The 19,451-nt window shown below is 42.1% G+C and overlaps 1 protein-coding gene across 1 annotated transcript in view; it reads left to right on the top strand.

Annotated features, from left to right (window-relative positions):
• The window catches only part of RSBN1L (round spermatid basic protein 1 like), a 50,607-nt gene that overhangs the window by 9,009 nt on the left and 22,147 nt on the right, over positions 1 to 19,451 (top strand). The window contains exon 2 of the mRNA XM_075274098.1: positions 10,159 to 10,275. Coding sequence (XP_075130199.1) covers positions 10,159 to 10,275 — 117 coding nt within the window. The remainder of the gene's footprint in view (positions 1 to 10,158; positions 10,276 to 19,451) is intronic.

Raw genomic sequence — 19,451 nt, 5'->3', positions numbered from 1 at the left:
AAAGGATGGCCGTCCCACAGGAAGAAGTCTGGAAGTACGTAAGCACAGGAAGTAAGTATGTAATGAGTATGGGGTTTGGGCTGAATAGGTAGGGAAGGGCTAGTAGTAAATGGGATAGCTAGAGAGACAGGGAGGGGGGTGTATGGGAGAGAGGAAGGGGAGGGAGAGTAAGGTGAGAGGGGTTAGTGTGGAAGTTACCAGGAGCTCCCAGAGGCACCCAGAAATAATTGAAAACACGGACCTGGGTATATGGGTGCATTTATTAACCCATTAATAGTACTAACAGAAATTTTTTTAAAAAAGTTTCAAATGGCACGCTCCCATAGGAATGCATGGGTGCAGCAGGCATGCAGCCACGAGCGGCGTCCTGCCGCTTAACCCCTATGGGAGCGTACTATTCGAAACTACCGTTTATAATTGTGTCTCCGTTGCTAAGACTTTCACTATAAGCAAATGAGCAATCTGGAGCCCCAATGGCACCTCTGTTGCACCACACTGCTATGCCCCATACTACTCTAATACACCAGTGTAGGAAAACATGAGGGCAGGCAAGATTTCAGCATAGCTCCCTGGCCCTGTCACTCAAAGAAGGGAGAAGGAAAAGATGCACATTAGACCAGTTTAGGGCATGGAAGTTTGTAGTAATGGAGATGTCCTTAGTGCTCCAGTCTGCTCACTTGCATATTGTGAAATAAATTAATATTTCAGCAATGGAGGAAAAGGGTGTCCCATTCATATAAGCCTGCTCTATGTGTGTTGCTGGTTTAATATGCTTTATCCTGATGGCAGACTCCACTATTTCCAGCCAGTAGGCAGGTTTGACAACCACTTACAGAGGTGAGGTGATAGGAGAGACACTTGATGGACTATAAGTCCTTCCTGGATTGGAGGGCATGTAAAATTATTCATTGGAATGCACTGTAACCTGCATAATTTAGCGTTTACTGTAGACTTTGTATGGACTTTGGCAGAAAACAGCCATAATTTATGATAAAGGAATGGTACCTGCTTACTTTTCCAGAGGTGTGTGTATATACATTGACTTGTCACTAACCATTGGGGGGAATGCAGCAGCTACTTGAAAATTTAAAAAATCAAAATGGCTGGAGTTTTGGGTGCAGTAGATGCTGGGGAAGGGGGTGTTTTGGTTGTCTGTCTGCCCCTTCCCTGAGCTTGAGGACTGGGGTTTCTCCCCCCCCTCCCACTTGGAATTCAGCCTGGCTGAATATAGGGTATCTGCAGTGCTCCTATTAACCCTTTCCTGACGGAATAGAGGCAGTGCAGATACCCTATATTCGGCCTTGCTGTAGTCAGACTGAATTTCAATTGGGGGGGTCTGCCCCTTTAAGCTCAGGAAAGGGGTAGACAGACAACCAAAACATCCCCTTCCCAGCACCTACTGCCCCCCAACCCCTGACCCTCCATCAACATCAATCTAGTATTTATCCCCTATCCTATGGATAAGGGATAAATCGTTGAAAGATCATTCTTACTATTCATTTCAAGTGGGGGTGGAAGGGGATATTGTTATATACACTCCAGACTCTGTATTGTTTGCACGATGTAGGTTGTACTCACATTCTGCTGCAGTTGTTCCAGGGAGAGAAGGTTGTCCAGCCAGAAGGTGCAGCGGGTTGCCCTCACTGTCCGGCTCCTGCGGCAACTCCAGGTCGGTGATGGTTCAAGTGCTGCTGCTCGTTGCTCTCTGCCTTTAGCTCCTGCCGGCCCGGACCTGCGGGGAGCGCCATATTTCTGTGGACTCCGCCAGCATTGTAACTTAAATGCGCAGAGAGTCAGCAGGTTTGGCGGCAAGGTCCGGACCCGCGCGGAGCGCCATCTTCCTGTGGACCCCACCAGCATCGTCTCTTAAATGCGCAGAGAGTCAGCAGTTTTGGCGACAAGGTCCCGGACCCTTGGGGAGCGCCATTTTCCTGTGGACCCCACCAGCATCGTCACTTAAATGCACAGAGAGTCAGCAGTTTTGGCGGCAAGGTCCGGACTCTTGGGGAGCGCCATCTTCCTGTGGACTCGACGCTGATACTGCTGACTCTCTGTGCAGTTAGTGACGATGCTGGCGGGGTCCACAGGAAGATGGGGCTCCCCACGGTCCGGACCGGCAGCAGCTGAAGGCGGAGAGCGAGGAGCAGCTGCACCTGAACCATCACCAGCCTGGAGCTGCCGCAGGAGCCGGACAGTGAGGGCATCCTGCTGCACTCTCCGTGGACATTCTGGCTGGACAACCTTCTTTCCCTGGAACAACCGCAGTAAAATGTGAGTGCAACCTACACCGTGCAAACAATACAGTGTCTGGAGTGTATATAACAATATCCCCCCTGCGCTTAACTCGAGTATAAGCCGAGGGGGACTTTTTCAGCACAAAAAGTGTGCTAAAAAACTCGGCTTATACTGGAGTATATACAGTCCTTTTTTTTTTTTTTCTGGTGTCATTAACGCCTTCCCACTGCAACCACTTCTTTTTTTTTTTTTTTTTTTTTTTTTTTTTTTTTTTACTCCTCACCTTCCAAAGCCATAACCGTTTATTTTCTGTTCAGAGAGGGCTTAATTTTTGTAATGGTACCATTTTATATGCCATGTCCTGGGAAACTGCGAAAAATTGGAATAAGGTGGAGTTGAAGAAAAACTGCATTTGTGCCACTAATGGTTTTCTTTTCATGGCGTCCACTGTGCAACCAAAATAACGTGCTACTAGGGCTGGCCGATCATGACCTAAATAAAAGTTGCGAGTTAATCCGGCATTTATCACTATTACAATGAATGGCGATTATTTAGGTCACAACCCTGTTAAACTATGCTCCCTGTATAGCAAATTTTTATATCTTAAATAGGCTGGGGAGAGTGGAATTTTTTTATCGTATAATATAAATATATATAGGTATAATAAATATATATATATATATATATATATATATATATATATATATATATATATATATATAATCTATCTCTCGGTAACCTCCTATCTGGGCCCATCTGATTACAACATGCACCAAGTCAGTAGTGATATGACTTATTTTTGGGACATGCTCGTATCAGCTCGTATCAGAATGGTATGCTTGGCAAATGATGCAAAATCTTTTTACCAGTCCAGTCATGCCAAACATAAAGATGAAGTCCTAATCCTTTCTGCAGATGTATAATTTGGGATGGTTCTTAATGTTAACAGTCCAGGTGGTTGTGCGTGAGAAATATCTGTGGTCACCGATCACATTTCTGTACACTGGCTATGAAGTTATACATTTCCTTTGTTCGATATAAAGGCATTTGGGTTCTTGATATTCACCTGTAAACGAGTTTACCCCTCTCCAATTGGGTTGACATCCTGCACCTAAGTAATCGCTTGCGTCCTGGGATGTGACCTGGGACGTAACACAGACACACTCATACTTAATACCAGACATGACTATAGCAGTGAGCAGAATCCAGAACTAGGCACAACTAGATATGAACAGAACTCCTAACCGTTCTATAATGAAGCTAGAAAACGTCCAATGTACTTTCTGTATCAATTCCTCCAGCTTTTGAGTACTGTGCACTTGTGTGTACATCACATGACCATGGACTGGTTTTTATTCACTGGAAGTAAACAAAGAATGACAGCAGCAGAAAACCATAAGGAATTGGAAAATTGTAGTACTTTTCTTTATACAAACAATCACATTTACTTGCTGACACTGGACTTTTAAGAAACAGGATGAGTTGCTTGAAAATCAGAATAAAATATAGTGTCCAATCTGTAAATGGCATTTTTCAGAATATTCTAGAAAGTATTGCTGTCTTTTTTTTTTAAGAGGCAACACGCCCTAGTTTGAGTCCCATGTACTAATATTGGCTAAGTTACAGACAGTGCAGATTAGAGATTTGTGTCTCATGCAGTTTGATAAATCCGGCGTAATGGTAGAGCGGCTATTCTTACATTACACGTTTCACTTATTAGTTGGCTTAACAATATTTTAAGCATTTTTAGGGTCATTTTACAATTTAAACACTGCATAAATGTGATTCACAGCATGTTAGACAGTGTATAACGGCAAATTATGCCAGAATTGTCATATGTTTTGTTTGATAAATCTCCCCACTGTCGGGGATAGTGCTGTGAGTGGTATGTATGTATTTTTTTTAATTTTAAGGTATGTACATATTTATTTATGTTTTAATCAATTGTAATGAATCCAGGTGACCTTTTTATGTCTTCATGAAAAATAATGCATTGTTGTGCATGTCTGCAGTCCTATGTCTCTATGGCTACGTATTTCAAGCAAACCATGTTTGTAGCCTGATACTTGAAGTTGTGAATGCCATGAGTCTGTAGTGCTGATAATACATATCATATGAATGCAGATTTGTTCTTTACATCTGTATACATATAGCATTTGATTTCTTTAGGAGACACATTGCTCATGCTTGTATAGATGCAGATCTGTCAGTAGCTTCATATAATTAGATCGATGCCATATTTAGGATCTGTTTTGTACACTATGGTGGTAGACTGGTAGGAATGAGGCTTTGTCTACAAAACCTCTTGAATGCTGTAGAGTAGCAATAAAAAGATGGTGGGATAAATTGGATGAGGCCTTTATCATATTAGACAAATAATAAGAAATGGTTGGAAGGGGATTTATGTGCTTTGCGCAGGGTTTTGCTACAGATAGGTAGAATACATTTCTAATTGATTTTATTATTCCTAAATTGGGCTATCCCAGTTTCTAATATTGGCGGCTTATCCTTGGGATAGGTCATCTATATTATATCTGCGAGGGTCTGACAGCCGAGACCTCAGCAGAATTGCTGTAAACATTTAGCATTACCAGGAATCCAATTGTCCCAAGCATACTGGGTCGTTGATTTGCACACTAATGTCTTGAGGAAGTGCTAGTCTAGGCGCAAAACGGCTGTTGCCTTGTTTGCCGTGGTACGATCGCTCCCTCCTATGTTTTTTTTTCATTTTCTGTCTTCAATAAAGGACTGTTTTTAGTACGGTAATTCTTCGCAATGGTGAGTGACCCTTTTTTTTTTTCTTTTTTTTTTTTCCTCTTCCTCCATGTGCTATTTTTCGTTGTTGGGTTGTTGAGCACCACCATGATATAGGTGTAGCCTAGATAGGCTTAGTCCTTTTTCTTTGCTGCCTTATGTCTGTGTTATTTGGACATTTATAAGTGACAGTAGTGCCACTGCTCTGCTCGTGTTTGTATATTTGAAAAAAGTTATAGCCCTGAAAACTGCATATACAAAAAAACAAAAACATGTTTGGTCCTGAACCAAGGTAATTGGCTCGGTACTGAAGTGGTTAAAGGCTCAAACCATTTCTTTTATACTAACAATACTGTGTGAATGCTTGCCTTTTGCTGAACATCGTCTTACTACATTATTTGGGGAGTCATAGTGGAAAGAAAAACCCACAATTATGGTGGGGCTCTGGTGATTATGACCTAAATCACGAATAATCAGGCATTTTACTTTGGTTACAATTAATGGAGATTTGGGCAATGCCTCTCTTCAGGTATGAGTGTGTGTTGGGTGAAGCTCACATTTAAAAAGGGAGGGTTGCCTCCTCTGGTCTCCAGCACTGCTCCTGGTCTTCTGGCCTGTTCAGTGTCAGACCATTGAGGCCATTGATTTGGTCTCATCAGTACGTGGTGCTGTGACTCAAGACTGTCAGTTTCGGGTTATTTTTCGATTAGGCCTAGGCCTTAATTTTGGCATTTATTTACATTTGTTTACATTGTTCATCAAACATACTTATATAGTGGTGGCTAGCCATTAAGACTATTTTAGTTCTTACTATCTGGTAAGAGGTGCTGCTTCAATTTGCACACTTAGAATTTTTTCTCTAGTCTCCACTATTTCTGTGTAACATGCACCCTTATTTTTGTGTGGAATAGCCCTTCTAAAGGCTATGCAAGGATGTACTTATCTAAAAATGACGTTTCCCAATGATAGAGCCCCTTTAAATGATGTAAAACGCTGGACTTGTGAGAGATGGTGAAAGGTTCTCTCTAACAATTCTTATGCACTTTCTAGCTTCTACTACTTGCTGAAGACCTCATCAAAGCCTCAATTAGAAATGTGGATGTTCAAAGCTGTGGAATAAAAAATCACACATACTGTATTACTGTAACACATTCAGAGCTCAAGCCAGGGACACGGTGAATATGTCATCATTGTATTTGTTGTTATGGTAACAGAGCAGAATAGTCTTGCAGTTTCTGTAAGTATGTGGAATAAAGAGGTTTCTCGCGCACAGAGATGAGTAACCTTCTGAATGTATGTGCCCTGCCAGCTTAATGGTGAAGGTGGTTGATCGCTACATACACCAAGATTACCCTTGTGTGTGTACGATTTGATCCAGGTATCCTTAGCAATGGTTAGCTGTACTGAGGATACTTGGGGAGTACAGTTTCCTAGTATGAATTTCAGGGGAATAATAGATTGGTACGGGGTCTCCAGTACCAACCTGGGCAGAGAGAGTTGATTCTCCCACTGCTCAGGGGAGGAGCTGAATACCGGATGGACGTGTTCAGTGATGAGGCAGCAGTGCTCAAGTAATAGAAGAAAACTCCCCCTGTGCTCCAAGATCCTCCGCACCCCTAGGCCTCTGAAACATAAGAAAGGTATTGTTTTTATTCTGCTAGCAGCATCTACAGCAATAATGAGACTAAAGGAAAAAAATTTCTTAGGCCAAATCCCCAAATTACAGAAAAATATGCAGTTTTTTTTTTTTTTTTGCAAAATGGAGATGTATAAATGCTCCCTATACTGTATAGCACCTGTTCTTGTTGAAACCACTCTTTAGTTGAAGGAAACGCAGCAAAATCTGCAACAAAAAAACCTGCTTTTCTACAACATGTGGCATCAGCCTTATGGCTTATTTTTCTTGGAACTTTCTTGAAACCCAACTTATTTTAAGTTGTCCTTATGTTTGAAAGAAAAGTCAGCTGGTTTCCATGATTTTGACTTGTTCTTTTATGATGACTGGTGATGGCTTTCTGCCTGCTGAAAATGACTTCCAAGTTAGGGGGCGTTCACACTACCGTCGGTTTCCAACATGTAGTGTCCGCTCCAAATCTGTCACGGACACTAGGAGCGGACACTAGATGTGTCCGTGACACCTGTCATTCACTTGAATGGGCATCGGGTGCGTTCTTTTGCACTCCGTACCCGTCCTTCCCTGTCCGCAAGAGAAGATGTCCGACTTCTCAAGCAGACAGAAAAACCCTGCATGCAGGGTTCCTCTGTCCGCTTGAGAAGTCGGACATCTTCTCTTGCGGACAGGGAAGGACGGGCACGGAGTGCAAAAGAACGCACCCGATGCCCATTCAAGTGAATGACAGGTGTCACGGACACATCTAGTGTCCGTGACAGATTTGGAGCGGACACTACATGTCGGACACCGACGGTAGTGTGAACGCTCCTTTAGAAATTTTTGACTGACGTTGGTCTAAGCTACATGTATATAACATTTGCTTATTTTATTTATTTTTACATGTCTCCAAAAGATCTTGGAAATCTCCCATTCTGACTTGCTTCTAGTATATAAATGATCACTAGCATAATACATAATTCTGGTTTATAACCTTTTTTTGGGTTGGGGGGGGGGTTGTTCTGGCGCTATATAGCTCTTTATAGATCCTATACCCTTTCACTTGCCAGCTATTTTGAGGCTCAGGTCTGGTTTAAAAGCTCCTTATGAGAAGTGTTTGAGTGATGGGCCGTTGCTGGACTAGACCTCCACAGCGTAAGGCTCTTTAACAAAGAAGTCCTGTTTCTTGCAGTGTGAATGTATGAAGCAATTTAGTTCTTTCTGCATGAAGTTGTTGCTGTTTTTGATCTTGAGAGGTAAAGAACCAGCTATATTTCTATGGGAACATGACTGTTCCAATATTTACTTAGTTTCTTGCTCTTTTACTTCTCTCGGGTAGTAAGCGTAAAGTGTGTGCATTCACATATTGTGGATTTTGGCGATAAGCATACTGGTGGCCTTTTGAGTTCTTTGTGTACATTGTTAAAAGCTTTGGTTGATGTTCATCTACAATCCTAACTAATATAAACTGGTCTTTAGTTCCCTTAAGTGTTATGGTTTTTTTTTCCCCCCATTAGCAAAATTTACACTAGGGTTGTTACCTAGGCCCACATACAGAAAGGGAGAAGTTTCCCATTTGTTGCATGGATTATACTGATGAAATGTCCTTGAGACTAGTGTTTTCCAAACTTTTCAAGAAAAGCGAGGAAATGTCCCAACAGAGCACACCCGAAGCAGCGGTATCAATGTTTTGTTTGGAGCCTCATGAACAGTTCTGTAATGGCCTCTTCAGTGCGCCACGTGTAATATAATGGCGCCCTTATGTTGTTGTAATGGCACCCCATTGGTCTACCATGCTTCCATCAGTAGTGATGGAGGTACTCATTCCAGTTACAGGCATCTTGAGGAGTGAGTGGAAAGCTATGTTTAGCATTCGCCTTTCTGCTTTCCACTTCTTTTCTGTTTCGAGGAGGATGATGATGATGATGATGATGACTTATTATTATTATCAATAATTAAAACTGATGGAAGCGCTCATTTTGCTTGTAAAGGGTAGACTTGAGTTTGTTTTTCCTTGGCTTTGGAGGGGTGAGGGGGTTGATGGTAGTGGTTTTCAGCGTTAGTCATACTCCCTGGGTTACATGTACCAAAGGTTGACAATCCTTGCTTTAAATCCCAAACCAATGACAGAGTGTGCTTCTAGTAGGGGACCGAGTTTGCAGCGGGATGCATTCACATCTTTGAGAACTTCGGATTCATTCTGTTCTGATGAGACAAATGATTATAGAGATGAATTCTATCCTGCTCTATGCCACCAGAATGGAATGGATGTCACTCCTAGTGCCATCTGGGGGCATGCTGCTGCAAACTCAGCACCACATTGGAAGCATGCTTGGCCTTGTGAATGGGGTCTTAGAGACTCAGCCACGGTTTCTCCAGTCTGCTTCTGTAGTGTGTATATGCCATAAATCTGTTTTGATACTAATGACCTTTACTTTAGGATAGGTCATCAATATCAGATAGCAGAGGTGCTTAGTTGCAGCTATTGGGCACAGCCACTCCAAAGGATAAGTCGTCATTAGGAAAGTGCTGCAAATCTGTAACTGCTTCCTCCCCCTCCCGGATATACAATAGGTTAAAGGTACATTTATTATGTTGACCTGATAGCACACTGCTGTCCTACCATAGTGTTGGGCCAGCAGTGTGCTGGCCAGAACCCACGATAGAATCTGCTGAGGAAGATCCTTACAGGCAACATTAATATGTGCCATTATGGAAAAGGAGAAGTACATAAATGAATCAGTGTAATTGCTTGCGAGCTAGTAGTGAAGGCAGCAGCAGCCTGGGTAAACAAACATATACAGTGGGAAGGATATTCCCACATAACAAAAATCTGAAACTAGAAGAAGCTTTCAAAGAGGGCAGAAAATAAGGAATGGCGATTGTAGTTTGCAATATAATGTACTTTTTTTAATGGCTAACAAAAATGATAACAAATTGCAAGCTTTCGGGACTACTTGGGCTCTTCATCAGGCATGGCATGACACAATTTCTAAAGGCAAGCATACTTATACACAACAAGGGAAAAGGAATCAAGTGACAAGTGATGGAAAGCAGCACACACACAAATAGATAAGTTAAAAAAACAAATGATCAGTTCAAAGGATGGCTCTCTGAGTTTTATGGTTTCTCTGATTAGTGATGTGATGCCAAGTTGTTGTAAAATGACATAAAACCATGGGACAGATTCAACCCCCTCTGGAATGTGTAAAAGGTGGTCATGGGTTTATACTCCCATATTCTCCCATATTTATATTCCCATATATCATATTGATGACATTATGATTTTGATTGCAGAAGTGTTTTGGCACTGGGAGGTCCATTCTCTGCTCTGTAATCGTGTGACAGTGTGAGTTCATCTGCATTCTGAGTGTCTGTCCTGTCCTACATAAAGACAGGACAGACACTCAGCATGTGGATGAGCTTACACTGTCAAACGAACACATGGCTTTATTTCTTCAAAAGTTGTCAAAGAAATGGATTCACTCGGAGCATTTTATCTGATATTTTTCTAGCTTTTTCTTCATAAAACAGCAGTCTATTTTATTTTCTCCAAATAGGTGAGATGAAAGAAAAAATCAAGATAAAGGATAAGGAGAAACAGAAGGAAAAAAAGAAACACAAACTTATGAATGAGTCCAAGAAGGAGAATGGAGAAGTAAAGTTACTGCAGAAAGGTATGGCAATTTCTCTGTTACACAATTGTTAGCTTTTCCTTTGTATCCTGTGTATTTGTTTTTCTTTTTTTTTTTTTTTTTTGTTTTGTTTTTTTTAAGTACAGAAGAAGAGGCAAAGAAAAATGCCTGTTTCTCCAGTTATTAGACCCACCTCCTCTTGTACTGATCATCTACCCTAAGTGCACTGGTAAAAACCATGTGCAGGAGAAGCCTTCAAGTTTCTCTGAGGGATTAGGTTGCTGCGCATAGAAGTCTGTGGAAAGGGGTGGTAGGTGAAGGAAGCGAGAGACTAACTGCAGTAATGTTCTTCTTACATTGCACACAGACTAGATCCTGAATCCCATCTCCATCTTTTTCATATACACACAGAAGCAGAGCTCACTCAACATCCCCCCCCCCCTTTTTTTTTTATTTAAACATATATTTATTTTAAGGATATCAGTAGTAACCTCATCTCTCAGCCTACATGCACTGTGTGCAGTGTACAGGTCAGTAAAAACGGCAAAGATGACTCATGTATTGTTTGTCTGTTTGTCATTAACTGACATCAGCAAATGAGGACAGGTATAGGACCTGCTTCATATTTTGCAGCTGTTTTCTATGGCCCAGGTACACATCGATAAAAACTACAGATGTGTGTGTATGGGGCCATAGATATGTATAAGTCCATACTTTGTTCCCCAATCCTCCTATCCTACTAATATTAATGTGAAAGTGTGGATGTTTGTTCCGTGATCACACAAAAATGGCTAAACAGATGTGGATGAAATTTGGCACATAGATAGTTTGTAACCTTGATTATCACATAGGCTACTTTTTATCCTGGTAAATGACATGGCTTCACGACTGTTACAAATTTATGTTCACATACTATATTAAACTGCTCTTGGCAACAGGCTGATAAAGCCAGGTCTGTTATCTCTCTTTGTAAACACACAGATAATGGACACTGAGTCCATTGTGTTCAAGCATTTGCATATTATCTGATTTGCTCCAGGCAACATGCTGACACAGTAAATGGGAAAACCCCTTTAATCCAAATTGGCAGTTTGCCAATTTTTAACATGTCGGGAAAAAGAAAATCTAATTTGTTGCAAAATTCTAAAGCAACGAGAGCTATGAAGGTAGCCAGAAGTCAGAGTTCTCCTGAAGTAGAGCTCAGGGGGATCATCGACGTCAACAACACACTCATTATATGGCGTCCCAGCGAGCTGCTGAGATGCCGGAACAATCACGGGCACAGAGCGAGGAACGAGTTCAGTGGCAGCCCAGCTTGACAGCTGCCAAAACGTTGGAGTAGGCAAACCATCGACGGCAGCAATTCTCTGAATATAGGCCGTAGCATCGGCGCCAACAACATGCAGACAAAGTCGCTGGCAGAGGCTAGCTTTATATAAAATCACTACAGTACATGGGTACGTGTGCATGAGGCCTCAGTGAAAATGAACATCCATCTCCTCTCTACTTGGATTTTATTTGTGAAATCAGAGTGAATGAACAGTGCAGAAACAATTAGTTTCTTGCCTTCATTTTCAATAATGATTTTATGGAAAGTTGATTATATTTGAATATTTGTATTTCTTGTTAGACTGGTTTTTCCATACATCATATGCTTTTCTTAAAACATGTTTGTTCACATTGATCACCACTATGACTACCATATATAGGGTCCCGGAAGCAGTCAGTCAGATTTAATTTAGCTTGAATTGTGTTGTGTTATGCAAGTTACTGCTCAACGTGGCAGGTGCATTGAATTTCTCAATGGTTTATGCTATGGTATTTGAGTATCAGTCAACTCTATTTCCTATAGCCGCCCAGGGGCAGAAATTCCTGAACCTCAGTCATAAATTAATTGTCAGGCAAATTAATTCTGTTATTCAAGCTGACAGGTGGGCGTAAATCCTTCCAAAATGAACTATACAGATTGTCCAGACACATCAATCTATTCTCAATGCTGCACATCCAGTACTGTTTACTAGGTTCAATTCAATAATAGCCACCATCAGAAATGCACAATAAAACATTAAAGTATGTACCTGCATACTATAAACTAGGGCTGCGCAATTAGTTGGTGTTGCCTAAACATTCACCATTAAAGTATGAGTATGGGTTGGGAGACCCTCATGAGATTTGTCAGGTTTTGTTTGAACCAAACACATCCAAACCGGAACTGCTATTATACTCTGGAGACTCTGACCTAAGGGAGGTGATCAAACATAGAATTAAAAAACTTAAAGGGGTATTCCCATGACGCTTGTTCACTAACCTGCAGGCTGTTGTGCTCTCTTCACTTCCTGCTTTTCTCGGCACATTGGTGGGCGGGGTTTCACTTGCACGGGATTGGTTGTAAATGAATTACCACAGTGTGAAGCTGATGTAGCAGAGCTGGATTTGAGTCAGTTTGCCTTACATACAGAGGTAACAGACTCCCTATTTCAGCTCTTATCAGCCAAATTCATTTAAACCGACTAATAAGAGCTCAGAAATCCCGGAGCTCTCATCTCCCTTATCTGAGAATCTCCGCTACTTAAAGAGGACCTTTCATCTGATTGGCTTTTCATTGCTTTATCAAAACTGCTTTGTTTGGCTGCTATCTTAATTTATTAACTTCATTGTTTACACTCCGTTTCTATGGCCCTTGGGATAATCTGCTCATTTGTCAAGTGATGTAGCTGCCATCTCTCGAGGGGGAGGGAGGGGCTGGGAGCAGCTCTGAGCTGTTTGTGTTTGTGGTAAAGCACTATCGGTCCCGGTACCGTAGCGCTTTACAGTCAGAAGGGCGTTTCTGACAGTCAGTCAGGAACGTCCTTCTCCACAGAAGCGCCTATGGTGCTGTACAGTGTGAGCGGGCGTTCCTCCCCGCTCACACTGTACAGCGCGATAGGTGCTGCTGTAGAGAAGGACGTTCCTGACTGACTGTCAGAAATGCCCTTCTGACTGTAAAGAGCTACGGTACCGGGACCGATAGCGCTTTACCCGGGCCCATAAAATAGTGGGGGAAAAAAAACTTTAAAAAAATAAAAGTTCTAAATCCCTCCTTTCCCTAGAATTCATATAAGAGTAGAAAATTACTGAGAGACACATACACATTAGGTATCCCTGTGTCTGAAAGTGCCGGTCTACTGAATATAGGGGATCTGCAGTACTCCTGTTCTGATGGGAAGGGGTTAATAGGAGCATCGCAGATGCCCTATATTCAGCCAGGCTGAATTCCATGTGGGGGAAAAGAAAAAAACAGTCCTCAAGCTCAGGGAAGGGGCAGACAGACAACCAAAACACCCCCCTCCCCTTTCCCAGCACCCAGCAACTACTGCACCCAAAAAACAAAAAAAAAATAATTTCTGAAATTTTCCAGTAGCTTCTACATTTCCTCCCTAGGCTTATACTCAAGTCAATAAGTTTTCCCAGTTTTTTGTGGTAAAATTGGGGGCCTCAGCTTATACTTGAGTATATACGGTATATTGAAAAAAAAAAAAAAAAAAAAAAACCATGGCTGCTTTCTTTTAGATACTTCTCCATGTCTGTCCATAGGTTGGCTGTATACTTTCAGTGCATGTTCTTGAGCTGCACTACCATTCACATCCTGTGAACACATGTGGAGCTCTACACATTATGTTGACAGTCTGAATGCTCCTATCTTGTGTCCAGGATAAACATGCATGCTGGGCATGGTGCACATCTATATTTTAACAGGGTGATGTGAATCTGTCACTGCTATCATTTTCTGGCAGAGGCTGATCTCTTGTGGAAAAAAAAAAGATGGGGAATGTTGAAATACGATATGTCAGATCCTCTTTTCTCCTATATCCACCATTGTCTACAGACTCCCATAAAGGTTAGATTGTCAGCTGATGTGGCCAGCTTTTAGTTAATATGTACAGCCAGCTTTACAGGGAAGTCATGCATGAGTGTCCTTGAAATCTTGTCTTCTTCTATCCTGCCATCATTTGTTTCCACAGCCTGTGAATTGGTTCAGTGCATGCATTTATCAAAATCTTGTCCTTGAAAACGTAGTGTGAACTGCGCTATGGTTGTTATGGGCAACTAGGATGCCTTTTGTCTGATACTGTTGTACGGAAGGCCCATTGAGGTGATTTCATGCATGTTTGACATACAGTCCTCTATCAACACTTTAATACACCAGTTTTTAATACACCAGTTTTCCTGCACTATGAGGTGTCAAAATGTGATGATGGCTTTCACAAATGTCATCCCAGATTTTTGTAATAACTGGATGGTGTGTGAGCGTGGCCTTTAACATTCCAGGTTGTGGTTACATCAAGCAAGTACCACTTCTGTTAGTGATGGAGAATTTTTGTAGAAATGTGATTTTTATCCAGAGGCTTTTTCATCATACCAAGACCCAGGCAGTTCATCAACGGAGAACTAGTGTATGTGAATGGATAAGGATTTTACCAGGGCTGTGGCGTCAGAGTGAGGGACAGTGTGATGATTGTTATAATTTTACTGATATTGTATAGTTAGATACGTTGTTGCATATTTACATTGTGACTTGGGCTAGGTTTGCATCCGCGATGGGCTCTCCATCCTTCAGGTTGGCAGAGGGGACACGAATGATGGAACGCCGGACTGCCAAAACAGAGGTTACACGCGACAGCAGCGGATCCCATTGACTATAATGGTGTTTGCTGTTTTTTCCTACTGAAGCAAGACTTTCCTTTCTGCACAGAAGTGAACTTGGCCTAAGAGGAGTTTCTTGCAGCTTCTTTCTGAGCATAACTGTCAGCCATTTATGATGGAGTTAGGCTAGGTTCACATCTGCGTTCAAGTTTCCATAATGGGGGTCCGCTGATCGGAAACCTAATCAGCTTTCTAAAAGCAGTTACCCATGGACCCCATAGACTATAATGGGGCCTGCATGATCTCTGCTAGGTTTGTGCCCAAAATGGGCAGCGCTTTTCTTTCCGCTTTTTTCATGCGGAAAGGAGAACGGAATCCCCCTACATAGAGCCAGCGATGGTGTGAACCCAGCCGAAGACTGTGGAAAAATAGGAGCATGCAATGACATAACTGACATTTTTGTCCTTCAGTTTTTTGTGAGTTCTGTCTTGAGCAGAGTCTTATGTAGAGCTGTCTCTGTGCAGAGTTTTTGAATAAACTGTTATTAAAATAATCATAGGTTTTGCTGCAGTTTGAGCAGGCCGAACCGAGTAATTCAATCCTGCAGTAATACTTTGATACAAAAGGCCTGGAAATAAATCTGCCAACATCTATGCCTGCCAGCGCCATGTCTATGCTATTCAGGTTACTAACATATTGTCACTCTGACTCTATACACTCACCGGCCACTTTATTAGGTACACCATGCTAGTAACGGGTTGGACCCCCTTTTGCCTTCAGAACTGCCTCAATTCTTCGTGGCATAGATTCAACAAGGTGCTGGAAGCATTCCTCAGAGATTTTGGTCCATATTGACATGATGGCATCACACAGTTGCCGCAGATTTGTCGGCTGCACATCCATGATGTGAATCTCCCGTTCCTCCACATCCCAAAGATGCTCTATTGGATTGAGATCTGGTGACTGTGGAGGCCATTGGAGTACAGTGAACTCATTGTCATGTTCAAGAAACCAGTCTGAGATGATTCCAGCTTTATGACATGGCGCATTATCCTGCTGAAAGTAGCCATCAGATGTTGGGTACATTGTGGTCATAAAGGGATGGACATGGTCAGCAACAATACTCAGGTAGGCTTTGGCGTTGCAACGATGCTCAATTGGTACCAAGGGGCCCAAAGAGTGCCAAGAAAATATTCCCCACACCATGACACCACCACCACCAGTCTGAACCGTTGATACAAGGCAGGATGGATCCATGCTTTCATGTTGTTGACGCCAAATTCTGACCCTACCATCCGAATGTCGCAGCAGAAATCGAGACTCATCAGACCAGGCAACGTTTTTCCAATCTTCAATTGTCCAATTTCGATGAGCTTGTGCAAATTGTAGCCTCAGTTTCCTGTTCTTAGCTGAAAGGAGTGGCACCCGGTGTGGTCTTCTGCTGCTGTAGCCCATCTGCCTCAAAGTTCGACGTACTGTGCGTTCAGAGATGCTCTTCTGGCTACCTTGGCTGTAACGGATGGCTATTTGAGTCACTGTTGCCTTTCTATCAGCTCGAACCAGTCTGGCCATTCTCCTCTGACCTCTGGCATCAACAACGCATTTCCGCCCACAGAACTGCCGCTCACTGGATGTTTTTTCTTTTTCGGACCATTCTCTGTAAACCCTAGAGATGGTTGTGCGTGAAAATCCCAGTAGATCAGCAGTTTCTGAAATACTCAGACCAGCCCTTCTGGCACCAACAACCATGCCACGTTCAAAGGCACTCAAATCACCTTTCTTCCCCATACTGATGCTCGGTTTGAACTGCAGGAGATTGTCTTGACCATGTCTACATGCCTAAATGCACTGAGTTGCTGCCATGTGATTGGCTGATTAGAAATTAAGTGTTAACGAGCAGTTGGACAGGTGTACCTAATAAAGTGGCCGGTGAGTGTATATGAGGTTTTCCTATACAAAATGCCAAATTGCACTTGATGAAAGATCACTTTTTATCAAGCAGCTTTTACTGTATTTCACAAAATACAGGTATTTATCTATTATAATTCGTTTATAACAGATGGTTGCACTTCATTAAATTCTGATAAGTAATAGCTCCAATAATAAAACTTCATAACTAACTGCCAGCCTGAGTGGACACACTTTGTAGAGTTGCTGCAGTTTCCCCCAATATCATGCTACATCCCGTGTTAATTTGTACATTTCAAGACCTGGCCTACTCCCTATGGCTAAGTGATGCCCACCTTCATTAGTTGGGAAAATATTACCTGATTCACATGCAGCTTGCAATTCGGTTTTGGTGCACCTGTCCATACTCCATTGGCCCTGCATCATTGTCTGGTTTACCAGTGATGTTCCGCAGATGTGAAGAGAAGGAGCCGGCCTCCCACGCCTGTGCAATAGAGCCAGAGTGCCAGCTCTATTGCATAGATTCCAGCAGACGTCAACAGGAGAAGGAGCTGGCTGCACAGAAGAAAGTGATCTCCTGTGCCCAGAAATCCAAACAATAAGACAGGTAAGTATAATGGGGTGGGTCGGTGTGGGTAGCTGAGTGAGTTAGGGCTAGTAGTGGGCAGGCTAGCTTGGGAAACAGGGAGAGAATGTGAGAGAGAGGGGGAGGAGAAGGGAGTAAGGAGGATCTGAGTGTTAGTTGTAGGACAAAAGGGTAGGAGTCTGCCCATGTAAAAAAAAAAGTGTGGAGGATGCCAGGAGCTGCCAGAAATCACTCAAAACGCTACTAAAGATATTTGGGTGTACTTGTTAACCCATTAATGGCACTAATTGTCTGTTTTTTGCATTTTTTTAAAAACATTTTTGCTCAGAAAACCCCTTTAAGGGTGCATTCACACTGAGTATGCGCTAAGCTCTTTCTCAACGTAAAACACATTCAGAATGAGCGCGTACAAAGCAGATCCCATTCATTTCTATGGGAGCCGGCATACGTGCGCTCCCCATTGAAATGAATGGGCTGCGTTTTTCCCCCCTATTCCTTTCAATGTGATACGCGCGTGAGGGCTCTGTTAGCAAGAGCATACAATCTGTTATGCGCACAGTACATGGATTTTTAGATATTTAAGTAATTTATGAATTGTTGGCTGAATAAACTTTTTTTGGAGTGCTTTCTTTACTTTTTGCTATGGATGTAGAGTTGATAGGCTAAAGTTCTGATTCATCCATTTTTCTCCAGGTTGACTGACTCCTTCACAAAAGGCTGAGGTCATTCAAAAGCAGTAAAGATGTCTTATTTTAAAATTGATTGAATTCCTATAAAAGTAAATAAGGAGCACTCTATGCATCTCAGTATAAAATGTTAAAAATGTTATATTATATTATATATTATAAGAATAATCCTTTTATTTTGAAGCCGGAGTCTCACTTTTATCTCCAGCCAAAATTGATCCAGACTCCATGGACCATAGTTTTCACTCTGGGCTCAAATCCTAATATTTTGACGCTTTCTGTTTTGTAGTAAGTTTCATTGCTCATATATGTAAGCAAGTGGAAGAGCAGCTGAAAATAAATGGCATCAGATTATCTTCCGAAAACTCTAGGGGGCATCATGCCAATACCCTCCTGGGAGTTTTGCTGCCTCCTCTGCTGTACTGACGCAGCTTTACTGTAAGCTGATGCCCTCCAGCTTCAGGACATGGTGTATAAGAGTGTGAACAACATTCTGAAGCTGTATGATGTCAGCACACAACTGTTGGTGCGCTCTAGAATACACCTCAAGGCATAACAATACGCTATGGAATTGCTGTTTATGCAATTTAATACCATAATTGTATAACAGTAGAATGACTATAAATAAGTATAGCACCACAACCTTGTATTTCTTTGATCCTGCACGTATTCATTGAAAATGTGTATGATGCATTAAGTTACATCCAGAGAAGGTCATGTGTCTATATTAACTGGAAATTCAAGTATACATTCAAAAGTTGTTAGTAGCCTGCTAGAAGTATATGGAGGGAAGTCTCTGCCAACTAAGACAATTTTTGTTGACCTCAAAGAGCGTCCTGTCAAGCCTTCCCCTGCTCTGCAGTAGTTTGGAGATCTCAGTCCCAGTGTCCAGATTCTGTCCTCCCCTTGCACTTTTGTAGCACTACAAGCACAAATCTGTTTTCAGATTGAACGTTTCCCTGTACAACAGTACTAGCAATGGTGAGTGCAGCTGTTTGCCATTCTGCAGAGTACAACCCCACTTTCCTCCTTTTCACATTGTAGAATTGTTCCTCCCACTCAAGTCTGACACATGGGCATGACTTCACTGAAGGTCTCTTATCTCTCTAGCAAATAACATCTACCATATTTTTTTTCTCTGGGTGGGCAGCTTGTGCTTCATAGGAATATAGCAGACATGTCTAGTATGGAGTATCTGCTAAATACAGAGCAAAAACTGATTTGATTTCTTAAAGCTACAGCACAAATGGTTACAATAGTGTAAATTCTTATCACTATCTGAAGCCCTGCTGTACATACAATCCTTTGCAGCACAGAGGCCCCCCTACAATACACTTCTGTCTGGTGAAGGGGCTACTGTGCAGTGACAGCTTGCAGATAACAGCATGCTGCTAGGCCGCTAAAGGATTACTGCT

Source organism: Leptodactylus fuscus, chromosome 5 (genome assembly GCF_031893055.1).
Source record: "Leptodactylus fuscus isolate aLepFus1 chromosome 5, aLepFus1.hap2, whole genome shotgun sequence".
Lineage (NCBI taxonomy): Eukaryota > Metazoa > Chordata > Amphibia > Anura > Leptodactylidae > Leptodactylus > Leptodactylus fuscus.
The sequence above is the reverse complement of the archived record's forward strand: the minus strand, read 5'-3'. Positions and strand labels throughout refer to the sequence as shown.